General features: G+C 33.4%; 1 protein-coding gene across 1 annotated transcript; it reads left to right on the top strand.

Annotated features, from left to right (window-relative positions):
- Positions 1–749: 749 nt before the first annotated feature.
- On the top strand, positions 750–23,969 carry LOC124356613 (palmitoyltransferase ZDHHC3-A-like). The gene is made up of 6 exons (XM_046807717.1): positions 750–941; positions 8,409–8,548; positions 19,924–20,053; positions 21,009–21,167; positions 21,762–21,879; positions 23,003–23,969. The coding sequence occupies exons 1-6, from the start codon at positions 823–825 to the stop codon at positions 23,114–23,116; spliced, it is 780 nt and encodes a 259-aa protein (XP_046663673.1). The 5' UTR covers positions 750–822; the 3' UTR covers positions 23,117–23,969.
- Positions 23,970–24,122: the final 153 nt, after the last annotated feature.

The raw sequence follows: 24,122 nt of genomic DNA on the forward strand, positions 1-24,122 counted from the left end.
CTGTTAAATAATGGTCAACAAGCGGGAACAATAGCACAGAACACTAGAATATACAGTACGGGTGTAGCGTACACGTTAGTGAACAAAGACTGAGCTGGACAGTGACGGGCGGATGTGGTGACGGCAACACTGTACGATTTACCCGAAGCTGGTTGGCTGCTGTCAACCGGTGGTCTCCATCCACTCACCAGTCCCAGTCCTATTTTGAAATCAATTCAATTATATCCACCAACAGTCTAACTCTAGGTTACGACGCACGCTACTACTGTTAGGGGGGGTGGAGGTACCCTGTTTAAAAGTTTCGGTTATCGAATCTGGAGAGGAAACTATTCCTAGCGCTGCAATGCGGCTCGCGGGATTATACCTTTTCTTGGCTGCTGGTTAGGGTGCGTCACAGTCATTTTAGAATGTGAAGTGTGCCCTTGTCTACTCTTAAAGAAACCATCACCGCAGCGTTTTCGTGGCCGTTTATCGGCGACTGGGCTTCCTCCTGGGCTGTGGTATTTATATAAAAACAAAGCAGTAGAAACATAAATAGGCTCTGTTATTAGAACGTGACCATAACGATACTGTTAATCTGTTATTATATCGTCAAATTTATTCTTGTAGTCTCTTTGTATATATAAAATATCGAGCTGTGCAATAATTCCACATATATGTTACGAATTCCTCTATGGAAGTTAAAACTTCAATCAGCTGTAATACTTGACATTAACTGATGTCAGTGTGTATTTTTTGAACATAGCGACCCACAAAATTGCTTCTGCTGTTGTGTTGTTATAATGGAGTGTGACTGGAAAAGTGTATGAAAATAATTTTAAAATGTCAATGTTTGTGAAAGATCCATGTGGTTTTATTTGTATAACACTTACTTACGTTGCTGTATTCTACGCTGATTACGTTATAATAAGATGGGTGATCATGCAGACAATGCAAGACAGGTAAATAAACATCGGCATACATTTTATATTATGCTTTCTGTTTATAGTCTGAAACTTAATTTATGATTGATTGGTTATTTTGATAATCGTTGTTTCTATTTTTGGTGAAGGCATGAATTTGACATTATAAATAGGTATTGTATTGTAGCTATACATAAAAACATTAAAATTCATTAATAATCTCCTATCTAAACCTCATCATAAAATTTCTACAAACAAGTGTTATTTCTGAGTTATGCCTAGTTTTCTACATTTTCCCTAAATAGTGTAATTTTTTAGTATACAAGAAGAATCTCACACATCACAATTTAAAAAACATAAATTTAACAATAAACTTAAAAAACAACAAAACTAACTATGGTGTATATTAGGTAGACTGTATCAAAGAAAACTTACAATATTTATAACTTGCCCAGTTTGATATCAATGAGTAACCGCTTTTGTGAAATGGAAGAAAGAATTCTTCTTATATGGATTACCAGGAGCCAAACCCACATGTTGAAGCCACTTAAACAATTCTTGTCACATATAGTGAGAAATATCTCACATATTTTCCTCATATTCTTTGCCATTTTCAAAGTCTGAAAATATTAGTTATTTCTTGCTGTTTATTGTTTATATTAAAATTACTATAACTAGGCTAATAAGTTAAAATCTTACGCTAAGTTAAATAAATTGTAATATTGAATTATTTCTTCGGATAAAAACAATCGAACCATTCGATAATAGCAATCCAATAACGAGTGTAGGTCGCTTATTTAAGTCTACCCTACCTGCCTACTTTGAACAAACTACCATCATTTATCTACACAAATCTTTAATAACAAACTTAATCTCAACTGCTTTAGGCTGCAGTTCTGTATCGGGCCTCAAAAATATCTAATAAAATATTGAACTAATATGACTGCTACATTGAATGTGCTAAAACATTTTATTTAGTAATAAATGTTACTTAATAAAATAATATTATCACAATAGGCAGACAGAGTACGGTAAGCTGACCCAGTTTTTATATCACTTATTACAATCATCGATACTTTATATATCAAATAACAGAACTATCAATCGATTACAAAATATCTAAAATACTGGTACTTTGGGATTATACCGACCACACCAGTATGAAGAACACAAAAATAGAAATTTATAGAAACAAACATGATAGAACGAAAAAAACAACTCTTCAATTACAAAATTACAAACTTACAAGCATTTCCAGGTATTGTGATCGGTATTGTTGTCGCTGTTATCTTATCTTTCTCGAGAATCCTGATTACGGCAGGCCGCGCGGCATCACGTGATTTGCACGGTACATCATTGCCTTTCCATTACAATTCAATTTATATTTCTGATTAGCCCCTCTAGAATTTGATATTTTACTGATAGGTACTATCTCGAGGGATGTTTTTCTTTCGTCGACATCAGCGCGGGGCAGCACCGAAGGTGCTGTCGAAGCCCACGCTGATGGCCGGAGGCACTCGCATTTTGGGTGGCGGAATGTGATCAAGAATAAAAACAAGTTTTGAGTGTTTTTTTAATAAAAAGTTTAGTTTGGTAAATGTTTGTTTTTGTTGAATTTTTGTGTTTGGAGAAATGTAGAGGTAAAACACGGAAGTACAACAAAGCGATGCACCAGCTGAACGGGCGGCGAGACTCTGCAATCACGTTATCTACTAGACGCTCGACTTTGACCTCTGTCTGAGGATGGGGAGGTGTTTGCGATAAGACAATTCCTGTTTTATATTGACGAAATATTGTTCTACGCTAATCTAGTAATCAGTAGAAACGAAATGTGAAATAACGATTCATGTCTGGGTGTGGTCGGTATAATCCCAAAGTACCAAAATACTAAATTAAAGTCACATGACCTATTAAAATTAAAAACATTTGACCTATAGATATTCATAATTAATAATTGCCAGCTGTTTTTATTTTACCGATTTTTTAAATATATTTGTCTTATGAACAATAAATTAAATCACTATATTAACCCTGGATCTGTAAAATATCTAGTGACTAGTTGCTTAAAAATCTATCTCCAATGTTAATTGTAAAGAAAAACTTTCTTATCACCCGACACAATTAATCAACAGATGTATGGTTGAAGACAACTTTCCCTCCTGTTTAAAGATTGCAAAGTGTATCCATTGCACAAATAAAGTTCCAAAGAGATAGTCCAAAACTATCGGCCCATTTCCTTACTACCGAAGGTTTTTGAAAGGGTAATACTTAATAGATTCATTGGGCACTTAACACGGAATGATTTCCTAGTAAAAAGGCAACATGGCTTCTTATCAGGTAGATCTCTAAATACAGCACTTGCAGACCTTGTAGAGTTCATTGCGAATAATCTAGATATTGGAAGTACTGTTTCTAGTGTATTTTTAGATCTTAGTAAGGCGTTTGACTGTCTTGGACATGATTTAATTTTATCTAAATTAGAAGCCTTGGGGGTGCATGGTGTGGCACAAAATGGTTTTGCAGCTATTTTTCTAACCGAAGCCAACTCATTGAACTAAAGGAAACCACAAATGGAGAAACGAGAACAGTTAAATCTGAGAGGACACCTGTGGAAAGAGGTTTCCCTCAAGGGTCTGTCCTAGGTAGGACCAGTCATGTTTATGCCTTCACCCTTGACCTTCCAAATATGTTCAAGACTATAGTTACACTGTAATGTTTGCTGATGACACAGTTTGCTGATTTATGATAGTGCCACAAAGCAACTAAAAATCAAAAGTTTTATATCTGTTAACATGGCACAAGAATAATGTCATAAAAATGACTTTGTTTTCAACGAAACTAAGATCAAACAACTTATACTGGCAAGAAAGAAAGACGAGGTTTCACTATTGCCAAACTTACAGCAAGTCTATACAACAAAAAATCTGGGTGTAATTATAGATGAATGCTTGTCATGGACCACCCACGTGGAGTTGTTATGTAGCTCAGCTTTGTATGCAATTCGAAGAAATAGTTTCCTGTCAAGACAGTTAAAAAGTTGCATACTATGCAAATTTTGAAAGTCCTGTAAGATGGAATTTTGGTTTCGGGAGGCACATCAGAAGAGAATCTCCAGAGAGTTTTAGTCCTACAAAAGCTTTCTGTAGCCTAAGGATACCAGCTGGGCTGAAGTGATATATATAAAACAAAATGAGAGAAATGCAAAACCTACAAAAATTTTACATCATTATAATACTAGATTTAAAAGAAATGTCCCTCAGCACAAACTAGAATTTTTCAAAAAAAGAACTGATTTTATGGGCCATAAATGTTTAACAAAACTACCAACAAAAATAATAAATGAACAAAATCTTATTAAAATGAAAAAAGAGTTAAAAATATATTTGATAAATCTGGCTCTGTACTCCCTTGATGAGTTTTGGGAGGGAAGGTTTAATGGTTTATTGATTGGGAATGCCTGGTATGTAATTTTAGTATTTCATGTATATAAGCTTCTGGATTGTTTATTTCTTATTACATTGTATAATTTTAATTTTAAATGACATATAGATTAATTAGTATATTGTAGAAAACTTATTGACACTATTCATGTACACGCTGTACTATGTACGAATAAAGAATTTTTGAATCTTGAATCTTGAAGAGAGTCGTGCAAGGATGCATTCAGGGAATGGGAAATACTCAAGTACTCTCCATCTATATAATTGAAGCAATTATGTATGCTGTAGAAGAGAATCTACAGAGATTTATCCACATCCATCAATGTAATACAAGGCACTATCATCAGTTTATCCTATCTACACATCGCCTAGCACATTCTACAGAGATAGCCGTCCTATGCTGGAACAAAGTTTTTCAATACCCTACCAACAACTCTAAAGAGGAATCAGAAAGACTCGTTCCATGACAAATCTTTTTACGCCATTGATGAATTTTTGTACAGAAATTATGAAACTGTTAATATTTAACATTGTATGTTTTTGTTTAAATATTGTTTTAAGTTAATATGATGCACTTTCTAAAATTGATGTTTATGAAACAAAAACTTCTGATTCTGATAAGCGACTAGTCACTAGTCTTGCAGTCATCTTTTTAATCAAAATTTTCCTGTCAAAAATCAGATTTTAGAAGGAGAAATTGTATCTCAGATTAATTGGGATGTTTCACAATTTAATGCAATGTATTTTAATTGAATAATAATGTGTAATAAGTATACAGTGAAATTATAGAGTTGCAATACAAAAGATTGGTTTGCCATTTTACGAGCCCACTTCAACAGAATGCAAAATATAATCCGATTTTGACTTCTATTTTTGATGTGGGAAATTTCGTTTGGGAATAAAGTTGGCATTCAGAATTTCTTCCTCGACAAGAGCATCTGCTTTAAACATCTGTTTATTACTTTCTGGTCCAAAGAAGACATCCATTGCAAATAAATGGTTAGCGAAATTTCTGTAATGTCAAATGACTAGTTCTGACTATTCGCTAGTATTTTTTAATATTTTATTTTATTACAAAGTTGTAATTGTATAAAGGGACATCAAACTTTTCATCATGAAATTTGTCATCAAGTGGTATATAATAGTGAAAGTTTCAAAATGTAATACCATATTGAAAATCTCTACCATATTGAATGTGAATACGTGGTTTCTTGTAAACCTGCAAAATGTTACTATTTCCCTAAAAAATAAAATAAAATAGGTTTTGAAGAGTGGAAATTTTGATGTTTTGCATGAAAAACCTTTTTGAGAACATTTATGTAACAAAACATGTATGTTTAGAAGAACAACAAAAAAACTGTTTCTATTTTTTTATAAGGCTATACTTTGGAATTTTTTGTTTACTTTCCTTTGTTGGTGGCACCTTCTGCACTTCTGACGAAAATGGAAAAAACCCTTGAGTTTGTACCTAAATTAAAGTTCAAATCACTTGAGAGCTTGTTAACTTTTTATATTTATATAAACTATAAAAAAATAGTAGATAGTGACCAAAAATGGTCTCCTTCTCCCTGATATCACATCCTTATGGGAGGCAGAAAAGAAGAACATCATTATGACATATTATTTTCACAGTAAGTCAAATAAAGCCTGTTCTTTCTAATAATGAAGTTTCTTTAAGTCCCTGGTAAGAAAAACTTCCAAAAATAGTGGCCTCTGGTTAATAGCTATACATCTACAAAACTGTTACACAAAACATCTATAGGTCTCTTAATTAAACAGATTAAAATTCGTAAATTGTTTTCTGGGATACAAATACAGTTTTAAAGAAATTAAAAATGGATCTTAACCAGATAACTTTACTTCTATTCTGTATATGATAGACATTCGGTTAAGTATTGTGCTTATATATTTTTTATTGTTCCAATGGACATTAAAATATCGTCTTGGATACCTTTACTTACAAACTTCTGTGTCGCTTCTTAAAATGAATTATTAATCTTATTTCCATTTTGTAGTTGGTTATGTTGTCATTGTTATTTAATTGTGTTTAATATCAAATTGTTAATTATAAGCGTATCATAAAATATAATGGTATAATAAAATGGAGTTACCGTTGGAATGGTAATAAATAAATATCCATTATACAAAGTTTTATAGGTAATTATAAAGCGAAATAAGTACTATGGCAACTATAACAAAAAAAAAACTATATTATATCAACAACAACAAAAAGAGATTCTAGCTTTCTAGTGATCAATAATAAGCTGATAGCATACAATAGGTTAAGAGCATGAGAACAACAATATTTATACAATAAATGAACTATGTTATGCAAAGAACCAAGTTTTAGATGCAACACTATTACCCAGGCTCTGTACATGTAAAATAGCACTGTAATTCATAGCATGATGCCTTCACTCGAAAAGCTCACAGAATTTTGTATGGGTAGAACAGCTGAAGTTTACACAACCCAAAAGAAAGGAGGAGTCGATTAAATAATTGATAAGTTTGAACAGGAACAGGTTATCCTGAATATTCCTTCTCATCTCAAAAAAGTCCAAGCACAAGGCAAACACCTGGTCAGCCGTATGCACATCATGGAACCTGTAACCCTTCTTACACCCACCAATATGAAAAGACTTGTTCTGTACACACTGGAGTTCCTGCTTAAGGTAGCTCTGATTGGGGGACCATGCCACAGAAGAATACTTATAGAGCAGTGGACGAACATGGGCACAGTGGGATCATTGGTGTAACAGGAAAAACAAGTCAGCATCCCAAGAGTCCTAAAAGCCTTAGTAGAGACATCAGGGTATTGACATAAATTACACAGACGTGATGTTAACAAAAACATTGAAAATAAAAGTGTGATTCTTGAGGTAGTCCCAAAGTGACAGCAAACTCATCAGATACATGGCTATGTATGTATATGCTGGCTAGCAAATGTGATCACAAGTGTTCTCTTACCAAAGTATCTTCTCATCCATGCCAGAAGTGACCCTTCGATACCACAGGCGTTCAATTATAAAATTGGAATATTATGGTTGACTTCGTCAAACGTTTTACTAAAATCCCAGTATATAACGTCCAACTGCTTACGCTCAGTGAAAACTTTGATTATGTAATGATATAGGATGACTAGATTCATAGTCATAGATCTGCCAATGTAGAAACCATGCTGCTTTGTAGAAATTAGAATGGAAGAGAAGGTATAATTTTATTGAAAATGATTTTCTTGAACAACTTGGCAAGTGCAGATTGAATTACCACTAGTCTGGATTTGTTGTATCGTTGTTGGCTCCGTACTTAGATACAACATACCCAACCTTAAGAACTCTGGGGAAAATACCAGTCTGCAGGGAAGCATTAACCCATATAGTAGTAATCGCTTGAACCTCCGGCAACTTTTGTGTTTCCGTAATAGCATCGTCCAAAACTTCAGACGAAGTGTTACCCGCTCGAGTTTTCATCTATTCTAGTACACTTACACGATCCATATGCCACTGGTTTGACAAGAATTTGGTAGTTACAGTGACATATTTCTTTTTTTCTACAGCTGATTATGACATCACACACACATATGCATGCACATGCGCACACATGTTTAATGTGTTTTTGCCATGCAAAATTCATTGAATTTTTTTTTTGTTATGCACGATCCCTCAGCTTTGAATTAACTTTAAAAATAATGAGTCAGCAATCAATATAGATTCCATAAAAAAGGTGTTTTTATAACTTTTACATGAAAATCCAATAGTGTGAGCGTAGCGAAGTAGTTGGTGAAGCTACCAAAATGTGGTGAGATCATTAAGCTCTGTTCCAGCCTGATACCTTGGTTATCTCTGTCCAATCAGTGTAACTTTAAGATTAAACAGAAAAGTTGTTCTGCATATAAAACAATCAATACTTGATTGACACAGCACAATCTTTGTACGTCTCAGAGAAAAATCTAAAACCCTGGAGCAAATTAAACAATCAAACTCAATGCCATAGCATTTCTTTTCTGTATGTAAAGTATTGTTATGTAAATTAGAATCCACTAGCTTAAAATAAGTATCTGTTGCAGCCTGTGGGCACCATTTCACGTGGTGCTATTCAACACAGTGATCTTCATGCTGTCTTTGTCACATTTGCGAGCAATGTGCTCAGACCCTGGTGCTGTTCCTCTCCCTCAAAACCGCATGGATTTTTCTGACATACATTCAGGTAAATTTTATTTAGTCTAGTTAAGTAAACAAAAACTTACTAGAATATATATGATGAATGATACATTCTTTAAAATTACTGACTTTAACAAACAACTGCAAAATGTCAATGTTTTCACAGCAATACTATCGATTCAACCTTATGTACCCTCTCATTAGGGATGACTTTAAGCTTACTTATTAATCATTGATGTTAATTTATGTTAAATTATAACATGACTGATTAGCCTGGTTTAATAAAAATACAGACCTTTCAAAACATGTATCCCAAAGACAATTTTTTTTTTTAATATCACAAAATTTCCTGGCCGCTCCTACACTATTTTAACTCAGTACCTCTTGTATCATATGCTCCGATATTAGCCATTAGGCTACATTCTAGATTTAAGATTTTTATTTGTCCTTAAACATTTAACAGTAAATGCAATAGACATCGTCAAAATTGTTAACGTAAATACATGTTTAAAATTACTACTAGTAGTAAAGTAACTAATTTTAGTAACTTAAAATTTAGGTTCGCTGGTGATGTCAAGTTATTTGAATACTGAAATTAAATTAAAACCTATAATTATTTATAAAATAAAAATAATAACATTTTTTATTTAAACGCAACACGTACAGGCTAAACAAACACATAGAGACATACTAATTAAAAACTTTATTTACTAATATCACAGTTTAAATAATCAGCAATGGAATAAAATGCTTCTGCTTTCAACCATTTACTCAAAGTGAGTTTTAATGCTTACTGTTCAAGCTGCTTCTGGCAATTTATTAAACAATTTTATTTTTATATTTAAATTACTACTACTACTTTTATGAGGTCTGATAGACAATACATTTTAGGTCAATGTTTATTCCTCATACAATTGTGTATATCCTGCCTAAAAGTGCAACTCTGCAGCTCATCTTTCACATTTACTAAACATGTATATATATATATATATATGTGTAATGGTAGCACATTCACCCGGCAAGTGAGAGATCCGGGTTCGACTCCCGGCGGAGCAAGTAATTTTTGCGATTCAATGTTTATTGAAATTATATATATATATATATATATGTACAAACAAGGAGGGGTCATTATTTGGAGCTTCTTAAACAGTGGTAAACAGGTCTGTCTTTGAGGTATATTTTCCATTATACGTAGCACTTTTTTCTGTTTTACAAATACTATGCTAGAGCTTCTACTATTACCCCACAGAATAATACCGTAGAGCAAGTGTGAATGAAAAAATACATATTATGCGGATAATAACATATCTTTACATACACAGTGTTTCACATGGGAATGCACCTGACGAGATATAGAGATTAACATCAGTGTTTGGTGCTAGTACTGTCTGCAGTCTGTGATTGCAGAGCTTGCAGACAGACGGCACTCTCTGATATTGAAACGATGTAGCATTGGATATCCTGCTTCTAAAAGATGATTGGTGTGACCTCACCTCTTGTCAGTCATTGTGACCAAAAGTGGACGTACGTAAACAGGAAGACGTACAACAGAATACACTGTTACGTAACGTTTACCATTACGTTTATACCACGTATTCGATTAATAATCAACTTGGGCAGTCTCTGACCATCTGTACAGCCACGCAAGTACAGTTTAGAACGGCTTTTTGCCGACTGCTATGGATGATGGGTTCAAATAATCATCAGTTGGTTTGAACCATTTTTGAACCTGTTGGACGATAGCTTCAAGGATCAAGAATATATCCACAACAAAATGACTACTACTTTCATGTAAAAGATATTTGCTGTTAGTCAGGTAGATGAAGACCTCAAATTTCAGAGGTCAAACATACGACAGCTTCAGATGGAATAACTTTTGTTGTTTCTGAGCTTAAAGTTGAAGATGATGGTTACTCCACTTATATACTACATACAATTATTGCCTTAGTTTTTGAAAATTATTAAAAAGTAAATAATATAGCATAAATAACATTACTATTTATTTTATCATACACTCGAGCATTTATAATTCATATTCACACAAGAGTTGTTTGGGTATTCATTTTTTGCATCAATTTCTGTAATGAATCATTACGGGACTTACTTGTAGACCATTTACCGGAATATCTGATTCCGATTGCAGTTTGTATAGGTTTTAGCTAAGTAATTAGCCCATGTTATCTACGGACAACTTCAACTACTTAATTAATAACAGCACAAGTGGGGAAATAGTTTTGGAGAATCAATTCAACAGTGGATAGGAATGGAAATGTTATGTTGTCATGTCAGTCATTTACTGAGAAAGAAATGGGTCAAACTGGAAGATGATATTCTTTCATTCAGTCTTATTACAATCAGGGCAGATGATCTGATATACCCCTTCTATGAAGTGTATATGAAATAAGGAAATAAGATCCGACTTTGTCTATAACCGCTTCTAAGTGTTCACACTACATGTTAGTGTCAACTCCAAGGGTGTGAAGATTCTCACAAATGTGTTAATATTGTAATCTAGTAACCATCTCAGTTCCCAGAACTGTAATAATGGTTTTATTATCTTAAGAATATTACATTTTTACAATAACAATCTACAATAATAATCTATTGAGAACAGTTGTTTAGACATAATAATATACCTAAATATTGCTTAAATATTATGCATTTAGTGTTAATTCAGATGAACATAGTTTTAAACCATCGTTAAACGTACCGTTATGATTTTTTAACTATGACTTTGAAACCTGTGCAGGAGGGTAAGTTTTCTAATGGGTTGAATATTGTAAAATATTACTTATACAATTGATAGGCATTTAAAAATTATAAACCTTCTAATAGTATTAAATTTGTAAACTCCTTATCAAGTGTTTAGTGCAAAATTATCGCTAAATCAACAATTGCTTAAACTAATGATGTTTTCAATTTTTTTATAAAATAAATGTAATAATATTTAGTCAACACAAGAGATTGCCCATTTCATTTACCCTTACTGATAGTCTAATTATAGTCAAATAATTTTCTACAACATATTCCATTACACAAATATCATATAACTTGTAAGTAATCTAAATAAATAAAAATGAAATGTTTTTCACTTGACACATCTGGTCCAATTTGGATTTTTTAATTTTGTAATGTTTGTAATAATGCAAATCAGGTTTTATGGAAAGAAAAACTAGGAAAGTTAAAAATATTTGTCGGTTCTACAGTTTCCGAACAGAAATTTAAAATAATTAATGTTCTTCGTTTTGAACTTCTTCGTCACCAACTGTTTTGAATCTCTTCGGACAGAAAGTGAATCCAGATTCACATGAGGTGAGTTAAATGGAGCTGAACTCAATATTCACATTGAATCATCCCTTCCCACTACAACTGCGTTATGTGTACTGGTACTTGTTTAGTTTTATGTATGTTTTGTAGACAAAGTGTCTATTGAAATTGTCCTCATGTTAGAACTTGACAGAAAATTTTACAAAATAACTTCTGACCCCCAGAGACCAAAACCACCCTCAGTTCCAGGTTTTGTATACAGGGCATGTAAAATGTCTGGAAACATCTTTCTATTTTTTTAATCTTGGTAGATAAAATTTGCAAATTTTGCAGAATGTTACGTGGCTCTTAACTACTTTTTATGCAATAATCATAGCACACCTACATTGGGTAACTGCTCATAGAATGACATGGAAACCTATATATATATAATTTTATAAATTTTATTTTTTTTTTAATAAAATTGATATATAGAAAAGGAGATTTCCTGACTGATTGATTCATCAACTCATAGTATAATTATATATATTTATATATCAAACGTTTACATCAATATTTTAGAGAACATAGAGTAAGCGTAATAGAAGCAGCACTTTATATTTAAACCTTCTTTGCAATTGTTGTAGAGCTCAGAGTGTATCTAAATAAGAGAATTTGAAATTTTAGTACAAATATACTTTTAACTGTAAATTTGAGCAAATATTAAGTATGCAGTGCTTGATCAGTACTCTGAAGCTTATAGGTATTGATCAAGCAGTACTGTCAAAGACATAACAGCTATCTAACTTTTACCACAGATTTAAAGATTGTTATAAAACCCACCTAAGTTATATTTTTGACAGAGGTAGACTTCTGAAACCTGTGTATTGTTATATACATATTTTCTTGAACGGAGAAACAAGGCAACCTCAACTATAGCACCAGAAATATCTCTGGCTGGAAGTAAAACAAAGCAAACCTAACTATGTCACCAAACACACTTTGGATAAGAGTAAATAACAATGGCTATAAGTATACACTTTTTGACATAGTTTTGATTGGGGCAATAAGACAAACTGACATTAGCGTCATAAATATAATTAATGTGAACCAGAATTGCTCATACACATGCAAAGCATAAAATAATATATATTAGCGATTTCGCTTAACATATGAAGTTGGTATCCATGAACACAGTGTGTATGGGGAGTTATCCTAAACCATGTCTCTAACACAAATGTTTTTTTTTTTTTTAGTATATATCAACAAATAATTTAAATTGGTAAATATTTCAATATTTTCACTTTTAATTCTTTTACATGAATTTTACTTTTTTTATTGTTAAATAGATTTTTTATTTCGTTGCTGACAAATTATGAGTAATTTATTATACCTGCAAAAATTGTAATAAAAGTATATGTTTAAATGGAAAGAATTACTATACAGTTCAATATTAACAAGTTCATTGTAATGTAGTGACATTTATTAAATAAGTTTAAAACATAACCACACCACATTAGGGGACGAGCACATAAATTGATTCGTTCTTCTTAAATTTACTCCCTTTTTTATTTCTGCACGAATCACAAATCTTCATATTCGGTAGAAGGTGTTTACATCGTGAACAGGGACAGAGATAAATGTCAATGTTGTGGTTCTTCCTCATGGAAGACCGGTACTGAACGACTGGTTGCGTCTTCTTACATTCCTGGCACTCACACTCCCCTAGTGTTGGCCACGTGTAGTGACACATCGGACAGTTGTTTATAGCCGATCGTTTGCCACTGCAGTACCTGGACGTCGCCCTTCTCATCGACTTTCTCCTATTAAATTTCTCTATAAAGTCCTGCGTTATGCTCTTATTTCTGAAACAGATTTTTGGCTGTTGGTTATGGTATTTCAAACAAAAATGTATTACCACTGGTCCTTCCCTCTTACAGCTTTGGCACGATTGGTGAGGCAGCTCTTTTTCCAGGGTCAGACACAAAGCGCAGACGTCAACGACAGGGATGTCCTCCTCACACGACGGACAAACCCTCTTCTGCGGAAATCTCATATGTGACAGCGTGCTCGCTAATTTTCTTTCCCCAAAAGGCCTATCTTCAATTTTGAATGCGTGTTCATAATTTTCAGTGTCAAGGAAGTTTTCTTCTATTTCATCGCTGAGAACTATATCATTTACGGAGGATTTATCACTTGCGGCGTTGTGTAAGTGTGTTTCTAACTGTCTTGCTCGTTGCATTGTCAGTATGGATGATTTCTTTTTGAAAATGTGTTTGAAACTGCGAAACACGTATGTGATTGGGGTGAATATTTTGAATAAAATTTCATTTTTGCTCACCATAGCTGGTAGTCTGGGAATTATGTGTAGAAACCCAGGCCTGTTAGGCCTGAGATCCAGTTTTTTACGTGAAATTTTCATTTGTTGGAATAAATTTACTGGAAATTTTCAACATCATCTTGTCAAAAATCTTAGCAACAGAGTTAATTGTTGCACTTTTTGATAAATGGAAAAAGTTATAAGTAAATAAATCAATAAAAATCAGTGTTCATAATATATGTTTTCTTATTATAATTTAGTTCAAGCATTTTATGATCAATCATAAATGCCATCAATAACTAACAGGATATCAAGAGAATAAAATAAATAAATGAAATATTTAGATTATTTATATCATTTTGGAACCGAATCAGAAAAGTAAAGATTGGAACTTCGTTTTAATTTGTCATCAGTTGCAAACATTTGCTTAATTTGTCACACTCAGTGATTTTGGCAAAGGTTTAATAGTGGAATACGTTAAAAAGAATCGTTTTGTGTTTTAATTATATTGTTGTTTTAATGGTTAATTAGTTGTTTACTTATTTAATAGTGAATAAATTAATAACAACATATTTTCAGACATTAACTCACTGTGAGAAAGATTGCATTAAAAATATTACTAGTATGCTTAATATTACAAATAACTATGTATTAAAAATAAATAAAATTAAATTGCATATTAATTATCCAAAGATACTTGCATTAAATTATTAATTGCTGGACGAAAAAGTAACAAATTTTGGCGGAGGGGTATTTACCCCATCCTGCATGAACTAAAGTCACCCGTGTCTTTTTGTAAACGGCTACAGAAGCATTTTGTCAAACCGGCTGATGATGTATCTCTTCACTCCCATGGTCGCTTCAACTGAAACTGTTTCAGAAAATTCTTCACCCCTGCATACAACCTTTACAACACAAATTCATGACTCGAGAAGACAGTCTGTCCACAACTCCTCGTATAATAAACAAAAATGTCGAGTGTGCCACAAAGACAGATATGTCACTCACCATGTGTTAAAATATTGCGCACATGTGCAATTCCATACTTCCTGGCCAGCTTCAAACATTTCTCAAAGACTGTGACTAATTTCAGTTTTATCAAATGGATATTGCCTATATGTCAAAGTTTAGTTTGGACCTCATAATTTGAAGTATATAAGGTTTTATTAACTAATGATCCATTAAAGAAATTGTAATTATTCCCATGGTTCCCATAAGATTAGTCTCAGTGGTCACATTATATATTCTTAAATTTTGGATTATACCTTCTGGGCCCGTATACAGTCTTATCTAAATTCATACAACTAACGTCCAGATTTATTGTAGAGATTGAAATAACGCATTTTTGTCTTATAACGGTTTTTAATGCGCCCTTTCCATGTTTGAGTTCTCCAAAATTTTTAAAAAATGAAGTTTTTTTTACTAATAACCACTTGGTTCAAAAATAGAGCCCATGTATAGACATGCTAAACATTAGAAGTACCAGGTTTGTTTTGAGGCATTTTGCTTAATTTTATACCAATATGATTGTATCTCTGTTATTATGTTTATCGCCAGATTAATAAGTATTTTAAGTTCTTAAGTACAGTGTAAGACATTTATTTCTAAATTTTTTACACAAAATTTATAATAGGAATTTTTGTATTTTAAAAATAATAACATTACTATAAATTATTGTTATCCAAAATTACTCAGTTCAATTCTTAATTTTAAATAAAGATTTATTTTTTTCATAATACGTAAACTTTTTCATTTTACTAATAGAATAAACTGAATAAAGTTGTGTTTTCTTTTTAAAAACACTGGTCATTGTTAATTATAAATTCAGACATTTTGTACAATAATTACACATTTAAAAAAATGTACAATTTACAAATCTATTTGAATGTTGTAATGTATTTTCTTAAATCTCTCTTTGTAATACTGTACAAACATTGGATTAAAATTTAGTAAGTTTGTGCTACCTCATGGCATTAAAGTATGTTCATAACATTTTTAAAATTAGAAAAGTATACCTTTTTTAATTTCCTAAAGATACAAAGTTAATCAGAATTTAATGGGAAAAGCAAACAATGAATTCTTTTGCTAAGTAATCAATTTGAAAAGTAAAACCTATTTCTGTCTATAAAAAGTCTAAGGCAAGTTGTGGAAGACTATTAAAATATTATTTCTCATAACAGGCAGATCAAACTTACTAAAATTATCCAACACAGTTTTAGATTGAAGTTTCAAATCTGTAAGAAACTAGTTTTTTTGCTTTATCAAAATGCTCAGAGATGCCAAAATGTTGGGCTGAGAATGTCTCTCTAAGACCGTAGCTGATGTATCACTGCATACTGGTGTAGATCATATGTTATTTTATTTATGTTGGGGAGGAAGTTCAGCAAAAAATATAAGAAATAAAATTGTGTCTAAATATATAATTTTAATGTTAACATAATATTGTATTAAATTGAGGAAACAAGCTGCAGAAAAACATTAAAATATAAGTAAGTTATTATAGTAAAACGTGTTTAATAGGTTTGACCAGAAACATTGGAATATTATTCTAATCCATTTTTACTTAGCGATAACATTCATTTTTTATATATTTTAGTCACTTGGGCCAGGAAGATAATTTTAATTATATTATCACATTTTTTCAGTACCATGTGCCTATAATTAGGCTCTTGGCTTGGACTAGGTCTGTTTGGAACATTAACAAAATAAGGTAGGAGTACGCCATATCACATGCCCCGTCTTGCTCTTGAGCGGAAGCGTGTCTACGATGGGAATGGCACTGTCAGCCATGCTGCTGCCCGTTTGCTCACAATGGATGAGTGGCAAACTCGATGGGAGACAGAGAGTCGAGGACGTTGGTCTTTTAGGCTCTTAGGTGATCTGAGGGGAAAGAGAGCATGGAGAGGTAGACTTCTACCTTACCCAGTTTCTCACTGGGCACGGTTGTTTCAGCTTCTACCTTAACAGAATGGGGAAGATCCCGAGTCCGGAATGCCAGTACGGGGATTCGGATTTGGATGATGCCCTGCACACCTTCTTGAAATGTAGAAGGTGGGAAACGGAGAGAAGGGAGCTGGAGGCAGCTATCGGGCGTGTTTCGCCGGAGACCCTTATAGAAGAGATGTTGCCCAGTCCCGAATCGTGGAGCGCTGTCACTGCGTTCTGCAAGAGGGTGCTAAGGCAAAAAAGAAGAGAGCAGCTATAAATCACCAGAATAGCTCATGTCGGTGGATTTTAGAATGAAGTAATGCCCATTGGGCGAACGATAGCACCCTCTTGAAGTAGTTGCAAAGATGCGTTCCCGAGAGGGTTTCCAATGCCTGGACCGGTAGGTTTTAAGTGGGTGAGAGTCCCACACACTAGGGCGAACATCTGTCCCTGACGGTGCATAATGCATTTTCCTATTGTAAAAAAAAAAAAAAGGCTGCGCTGCAACATATCAGGTTGCACGCAAAATTCTCATTCTAATTAATTTCTTTCTTGAGATGTACTATAGATAGACAGGCAGTGGTACAGAAAATACATTTTTACATCCTCCCAACAGACTATAGAGAAATTGTGCCAGTTTATTGAGTGATTCATTAACGCTCAGTCCAATCCCACGGAGTGTCACGGGCCACTATTATTGAACTAGGTGTTGCCTATAAAAAATGAAGCTTCCTGAAAAATGTCAAGCCTATACGTCAATTTGCTCTTGAGATATTATGTGGACTGACTGACAAACTGAAATGAAATTTTTCCAGCACCTAGAGTGAGATAGACTTTGCTTATGCTCAGCCAATAATCATGCACCACATTTGCTGCCACATGACCTGTACTGACTAAGCCGACATCTCTGACTTCCACTTTCATTATTAATGAGTTATCAAACTTCCTAAACTCTCTATTAAAAATCTGACCAAAAGGTTTTAGAGACATTATCTGATCGAGACAGATTTGTCGTAACATGATTTATATCTGTCGGATAAGTTACATTATTAAGTTTTCTTTTTCATTTTTTGAGTGCTATATAAAGTTTTCTCTTTAAGGACTAAAACTCACTATTTTATCTCTCTAGCAACCCTTTTTAACAGGATTTGAATTGTTCAGAAAGCACTTTTTAAATCTGTTTGAAATTATAAAATAATATTTTTAAAACTGAAAACGTTATGAATGCTTTATATTCCTAGTGATTATTTTCGAAGCTTTGACAAAACTGTGAAATGGTACTCATATCACAGCTGTGGTGGGGAGAGTTAATTCATTGCTAATGTTGAGTTTAGTTCCACCTTGCACTTAGTACATCGTCTTGAGATCTGACATTGTGACAGACGACTAGGAATCTGGAGTCTACTCAGTTTGAAGGGATTGACCAAGACCGAACAGTACAGTACCTTTGCCATACTACTTAGTAATTTTGTTTTCCTTCTGAGGGGGAAAAATGACTGTCCCCGCACTTAGTCCTGAAAGGACCTTTGCGCCTCCTTTACTTATATTTATGTCCTCAAAATCGGAGACTTTTACACAAGCCAATCAGATTTGAGGGCTCCTGTTCTCTGATATCCCTGGGACTGAGGAGATTTACCCCAAGAAATGTTTCCTAATTGTAGTTATAGCAGGACAACTTAGCTATTGATTCTTCTGCTTCTCCGCAGAGTCTACATTCATCAGTTTGGCTAAGACCCACCTTCATAAGATATTTTCTAATATGGCAATGTCCTGTCAGCATCCCTACAATCATTCTTATATCCTACTTATTATGATCTAGGAGGGATGCCCTATCTCTCCCTTTAGCATAAGGAGAGATAAACATACTTAGTACTTGCCCTGAATTCAATATTCAAAATGCAGCACACAAGTTTTTTTATTCTCTTCATGTTGCTTCGTTTTGACAGCCTTTATATGAGAGCACTAGACTACAAAAGAGCTCTGTCTGGTTTACCAGCAGCCATCCCATGTAATCTAGATAAAGAAATATTCTCATTTTATCATCAGGTGCACAATTGAGTGCACTACGATGTTTTAGACATGATCTGAAAGCAGATCTCATTACCGGAAGGTGAAAAGAAGCTAAACTCTACATTCAAATTGAATCAATTCTTCCAACTATAGAAATGAAATAAAAAATGTCTTTATTAGAAGCGAAGTTAGGATTCCTAACTTCACTTCTAATAAAGACAATTTTATTGGTTCTTCAGAATGACCCATTTTTTTGTGATCACTTTAAAAAATTGACTTGATTATCATTCTGCCCTTAGATATTCATTTTTTGTAATACCATTTTTGCCCAAAAAAAGAGAAAAAAAATTCAAAACATATTTTTGATTTAGCCTATTATTTGAGTTAGAGTACCGGTAATGTAATATATTTTTTCTATAATCAGCATAGTTAACTTGACAATACTGTTTTTTTTTTTCAAGAGAATTAAACCAGAAATGCTTAAGATACGGATTATTTTTGATCAGACAATATTCTCTGTTCTGTCTCAAGAGAGAGCAAAAACGCCCATTTTTTAAAAACTTTAAATTGCTATAAAACAATAACCGTTTGAGATAAAGAGTTGAAACTTTGAATATTTTTATATCTTAGTAGGAAGATTATAATCTCCAACTTTCATCAAAATCAGAGATAGTGGGTGACATGGCCCCTGGATGATGTGATATAGAATGACCCGACTATAAAGTCCTCTTTACCACTTAACCTCAACCATAGCTGTGTTATGTGTAGAAAACTCGGTTACTTCACCGTGCTTTAGGTGATTAGTCACTGTCTTTTAACCACACTCCGTCTGACTTCAACATTTTTAGTCCTATTTATAACTTATTACCCATTCATCAAATTGTAATTTAGGAAAGCTGAATGACTTGACATTGCAGGCTCTGAGTCATTGCTACAGAATGAGGACTGGACAGTGTGCACTCGTTGTGAAACGTACAGGCCACCCCGCGCTCACCACTGCCGCATTTGCAAACGCTGTATCCGTCGCATGGATCACCATTGTCCCTGGTAAGCTACGTTTGTCTAATCTATGTAAACTTAATCTCTACACTACTAGCTAACACTAGAGGTCAAATCAGGATATAAAACTATTTTTTAGCAAACTATTGCTTATAAAAGTATATTATATTATATTTTGCAATAGTATAAGTGTAACTTACAAGTTTTGTATTTTAACAAGCTATGATATATTTCAAATATAATGCAGGCAATTATATACACACATACATATATATTCCTGCAGTATATTTGAAATATATCATAGCTTGTTAAAATACAAAACTTGTATAGACTACACATACCGGGATTTTTTCACTTCCGTTCCACTTGTGTGTCAAGCAGCTTCCAACATTTTTATAGTATCATTTTGAGCCAGTCTGATTTTCTGATTGGTGCTGTAATCATAAACTAATAATGAGAATGTTTGTCATCTGCTGGACTTTGTGTTTTCTAACAATATGAAGTGAAATTGCTGTGTGATCGAACTAATCGAAAACATCATAGACCAGCTGAAAATAAAGTAAAAAGTGACATCATCATAATGTTGGATGCAGTCCAACGTATGAGTTGTAAGGTTTAATAAAGTTAATTCAATTTAGTAAATTTTGTTAGTTATGTAATAATAGTAGTAAAAGCATTTTATTTTTCATAATTATCCTCTAAATTACTATGACATAGTAATGATATAAACAATGCACTTGGGCACAATAGGTGGTAAATAAAATTTTACTGTTTATTTTTTGTTTACACTCATTATTTTTATTTTGATTTGGAAAAATAGTATCTTAAAATCATGCATCAGAAACACTATATCAGTGAGTGGTGTTAATTTAATCAACCAATATATTCTCACGTTGATATGTACTGCTTTAAGGAGGGTAAGATTTTTAGACAGCTGTTTTATTCTCATAACAACAAATGTCAAATCATTAAAAAAAACTGTTTAACTAATTGTTTATTTCAGGATAAATAATTGTGTGGGTGAACGCAATCAGAAGTACTTCATCCAGTTCCTTGTGTACGTGGGACTGCTGTCTCTGTACGCAATCGCACTAGTCATCACCAGCTGGCTGCGGGCCTGTCCGCAGTGTAGCACAGAAGTCAACCTTAAGCAAGCTAGAATGTAAGTTTGTATATCGATAATTTATATCATCAGAGTTTTTTTTATTGGTTACTGTATATGGTCTTGAGTAAGAGCATTCCATTCCTAAGCGAATAACTTCTAAACCCACTCAGAATATGAAATCCCTTATCGACCTGAGACGTTGACTTTTACTAGCTTTGGCAACTGTCAAAAACTAAACCAACCTGAGACAACTCATGTAATGTGGCATGGGAAAAGGCACTAACCACTTTTTTTGGCAACCTCTGCGTGATTCAATGTTCCTGTTACTCCATAGAGTACAAAGTTATAGTGAAGGCAGGGAAGAAAAAAAGAGCACAACATTTGCAAATGCCAAGATCTTGTAAAGAAACCTGACCACCACTGAAGTTATTCTGAAAAATCCCAAGTTTGCTGACAGAACAGAACTGTTTTTGTGACTTGCTTTTTTAGTATTATATGAAATCACAAAAGACTTTTTTAGTATATCTTTAAGTTCGTTTTACTATTTAAACCATTAAATATCTAGGAAGTGTTAAAAGTTAAATTAAAGTGTTAAAATTGAACTAAATCAGTTTTTGCATTGCTGTAAAACTCTGATGGACATAATTCCAGCCTCCATTGTGTGATCCTGGTACTGGAGAGCGCTCTGTTCGGCATGTTCGTCATGGCTATCTTGTACGACCAGCTGGAAGCTATTGCTAACGACGAGACTACAATAGAGCAACTGCAGGTCAGATCCGTCAGAAGATTTGTTAAAATTCAATTAGACTGTGAATGTCTTGGTTAATAGCGTGACGAGCAGGAATGTAGTAGTCTCCTTCATTTAAAAATATTTCGACACTTTCATTGAATTATTATGTGCTTCTTAGTTATTAAAGTACGAGAGCTATCCAGAAGGTAACAGACGTTTTGGCTATTTTTTAACGTAACCCCTGTTCAAATTGAGACATTCATTATAACGTGACACAAGTTTTTCAATTCCAGCTTTGTAGAAATCTGCCGCCTGAGATCTTAACCACTGATGAATACCAGCGTGAAGTTCACTATTGAAGCGCTGCGTTACGAGCTAGGTCTTGATCACTGGAAGGAGGTTGTAGTCGCTTGGTGCCAGATCTGGGCTATCAGGTGAATAGTTAAACACGTCCCAATCAAAATCATTCAAGATTTTGTACAATTGGCTGTATGGGGACGTGTATTGTTGTAGTAAATCTAAATTTCTGAGCTGAATTTTCCCTTACGCTTATTTTGTATCGCTCGCCGTAGCTTCTGCAATTTTTCACAGTACCTGTTACTGAAACTGAACGCACTTAAAAAGTAATGGGATTTTCAATTGCAGCACACATCTTAATTAATCACAGTGAGAAAAGTAAAAAATAAACAGACCACACGCGACTACAACTTGAGGTGTACTGAACGCTAGAGTGTTTTGACACCAAGGTGGCGGCTATAGCCCCACCCACTGCCACACCATTCATAAACGTCTGTTACTTTCTGGATAGCCCTTGTACATTTAAAATTTGATATTTTAGGATTATGGTTATTTAAACAACTAGTCCTGTGAGTTTATTACAATTCCAGGACAGAAATTATTACACGTCCTTGTGGCAAATTGCCGCAAAGATAAACATCAATATTTTTTTGTATAGGGAAAGAAAGGATCTGGTTTTTAGCCATCCTGCACTTATTATACCTGGCCCTAGAGAAACCAGTGATAAACTGTTTACTGTCCGATATAGATTGTTTATTTAGTTGGTGCTTGAGCATTTTGCTAACAATGTTATTAATGTTTACTTGTATTTCTGTTTGCTCTTCAATATGTTTGATTACTGTATCCTGGAATGTTTTGTTAACAGTCTGGAAGCGGAAGGGGACTGAGTATCCACAAGATAATCATGTCACAGTTGTGTCGTCTGCCGTGTTCATCCTCCGGGTCTGTCCGTACGCCTGCTGATGCACATTCCGTCTGAACGACCGGCTGACCTAACCTAACCAGGTTCAGTCTCACCGATGACACCGAGTCCTCCAGTCCCAGGTGTCCAAATGTCGCTTCTTATGCCGCCAGGTCTTTGTAAATTTAAGTCTCGATTGCTTTTCATCATTGTTCAATGATTCCGTTGGATTTTAACGTACATTGACAGAATTTCTTGTATATGTTTTTTTACATATGTGATAGTTTTCACTTACACTAATTTTTAATTATTTTCTAATCACTGTGATGCAGAATTGATTATATTTATATCAAAGAGAGATTTGTGCATCATACTATCTATATAACAAACTTTTTTAGGATTGAAGTCAAATATGATAGTTACATGTGCAAACTAGGACTTATTCTATTGATGATTTTATTTAGTGATAAATGGAACATTTAAAATTTTGTTTGTGTATGTATTTTTGTAAAGTCCTGATTGAAAACTTTTAATCAAATTATGACGATGTGCTTCCTAATTGTTCAAAAATTGAAATGATTCAACATCATTAAAATGTATCATCACTGTACTTAAAGAGAGTTAGTAATTTGTGAAGCTTCTTTAGTACTATATATAGGTGGACTATATTTGAATTTGAACTATTTAAATGTCAGTCTTTTACATCCCCACATCTTACAGTAAATCCATAACTCATAATAATATTGTTATGAAATATCATATCACATTTTACACTAATGACAATATACCATACAGTGAATCTTACGAAGGTATCAACTTTTTGTTATATCAACCATATTATTTTATCATTTCCATTTTATTTTCTAAATGATTTATTTTACATACTAATAAAACACATTTCTTACATATTATAGTAAAATAACAACTTTTAATCAGACATTTTCTAATACATATATGTAAAAAATTGTTTAAATCGAGTAGAAAAAATTAATTCACATTTGTTTTATTAAGAATATTGTTAAAATACAAAATATAATAATGTGGTGAAGCCTAATGATGTCAACTAGCTTAATTTGCAATATTA

This window comes from Homalodisca vitripennis, chromosome 3 (assembly GCF_021130785.1).
Source record: "Homalodisca vitripennis isolate AUS2020 chromosome 3, UT_GWSS_2.1, whole genome shotgun sequence".
Lineage (NCBI taxonomy): Eukaryota > Metazoa > Arthropoda > Insecta > Hemiptera > Cicadellidae > Homalodisca > Homalodisca vitripennis.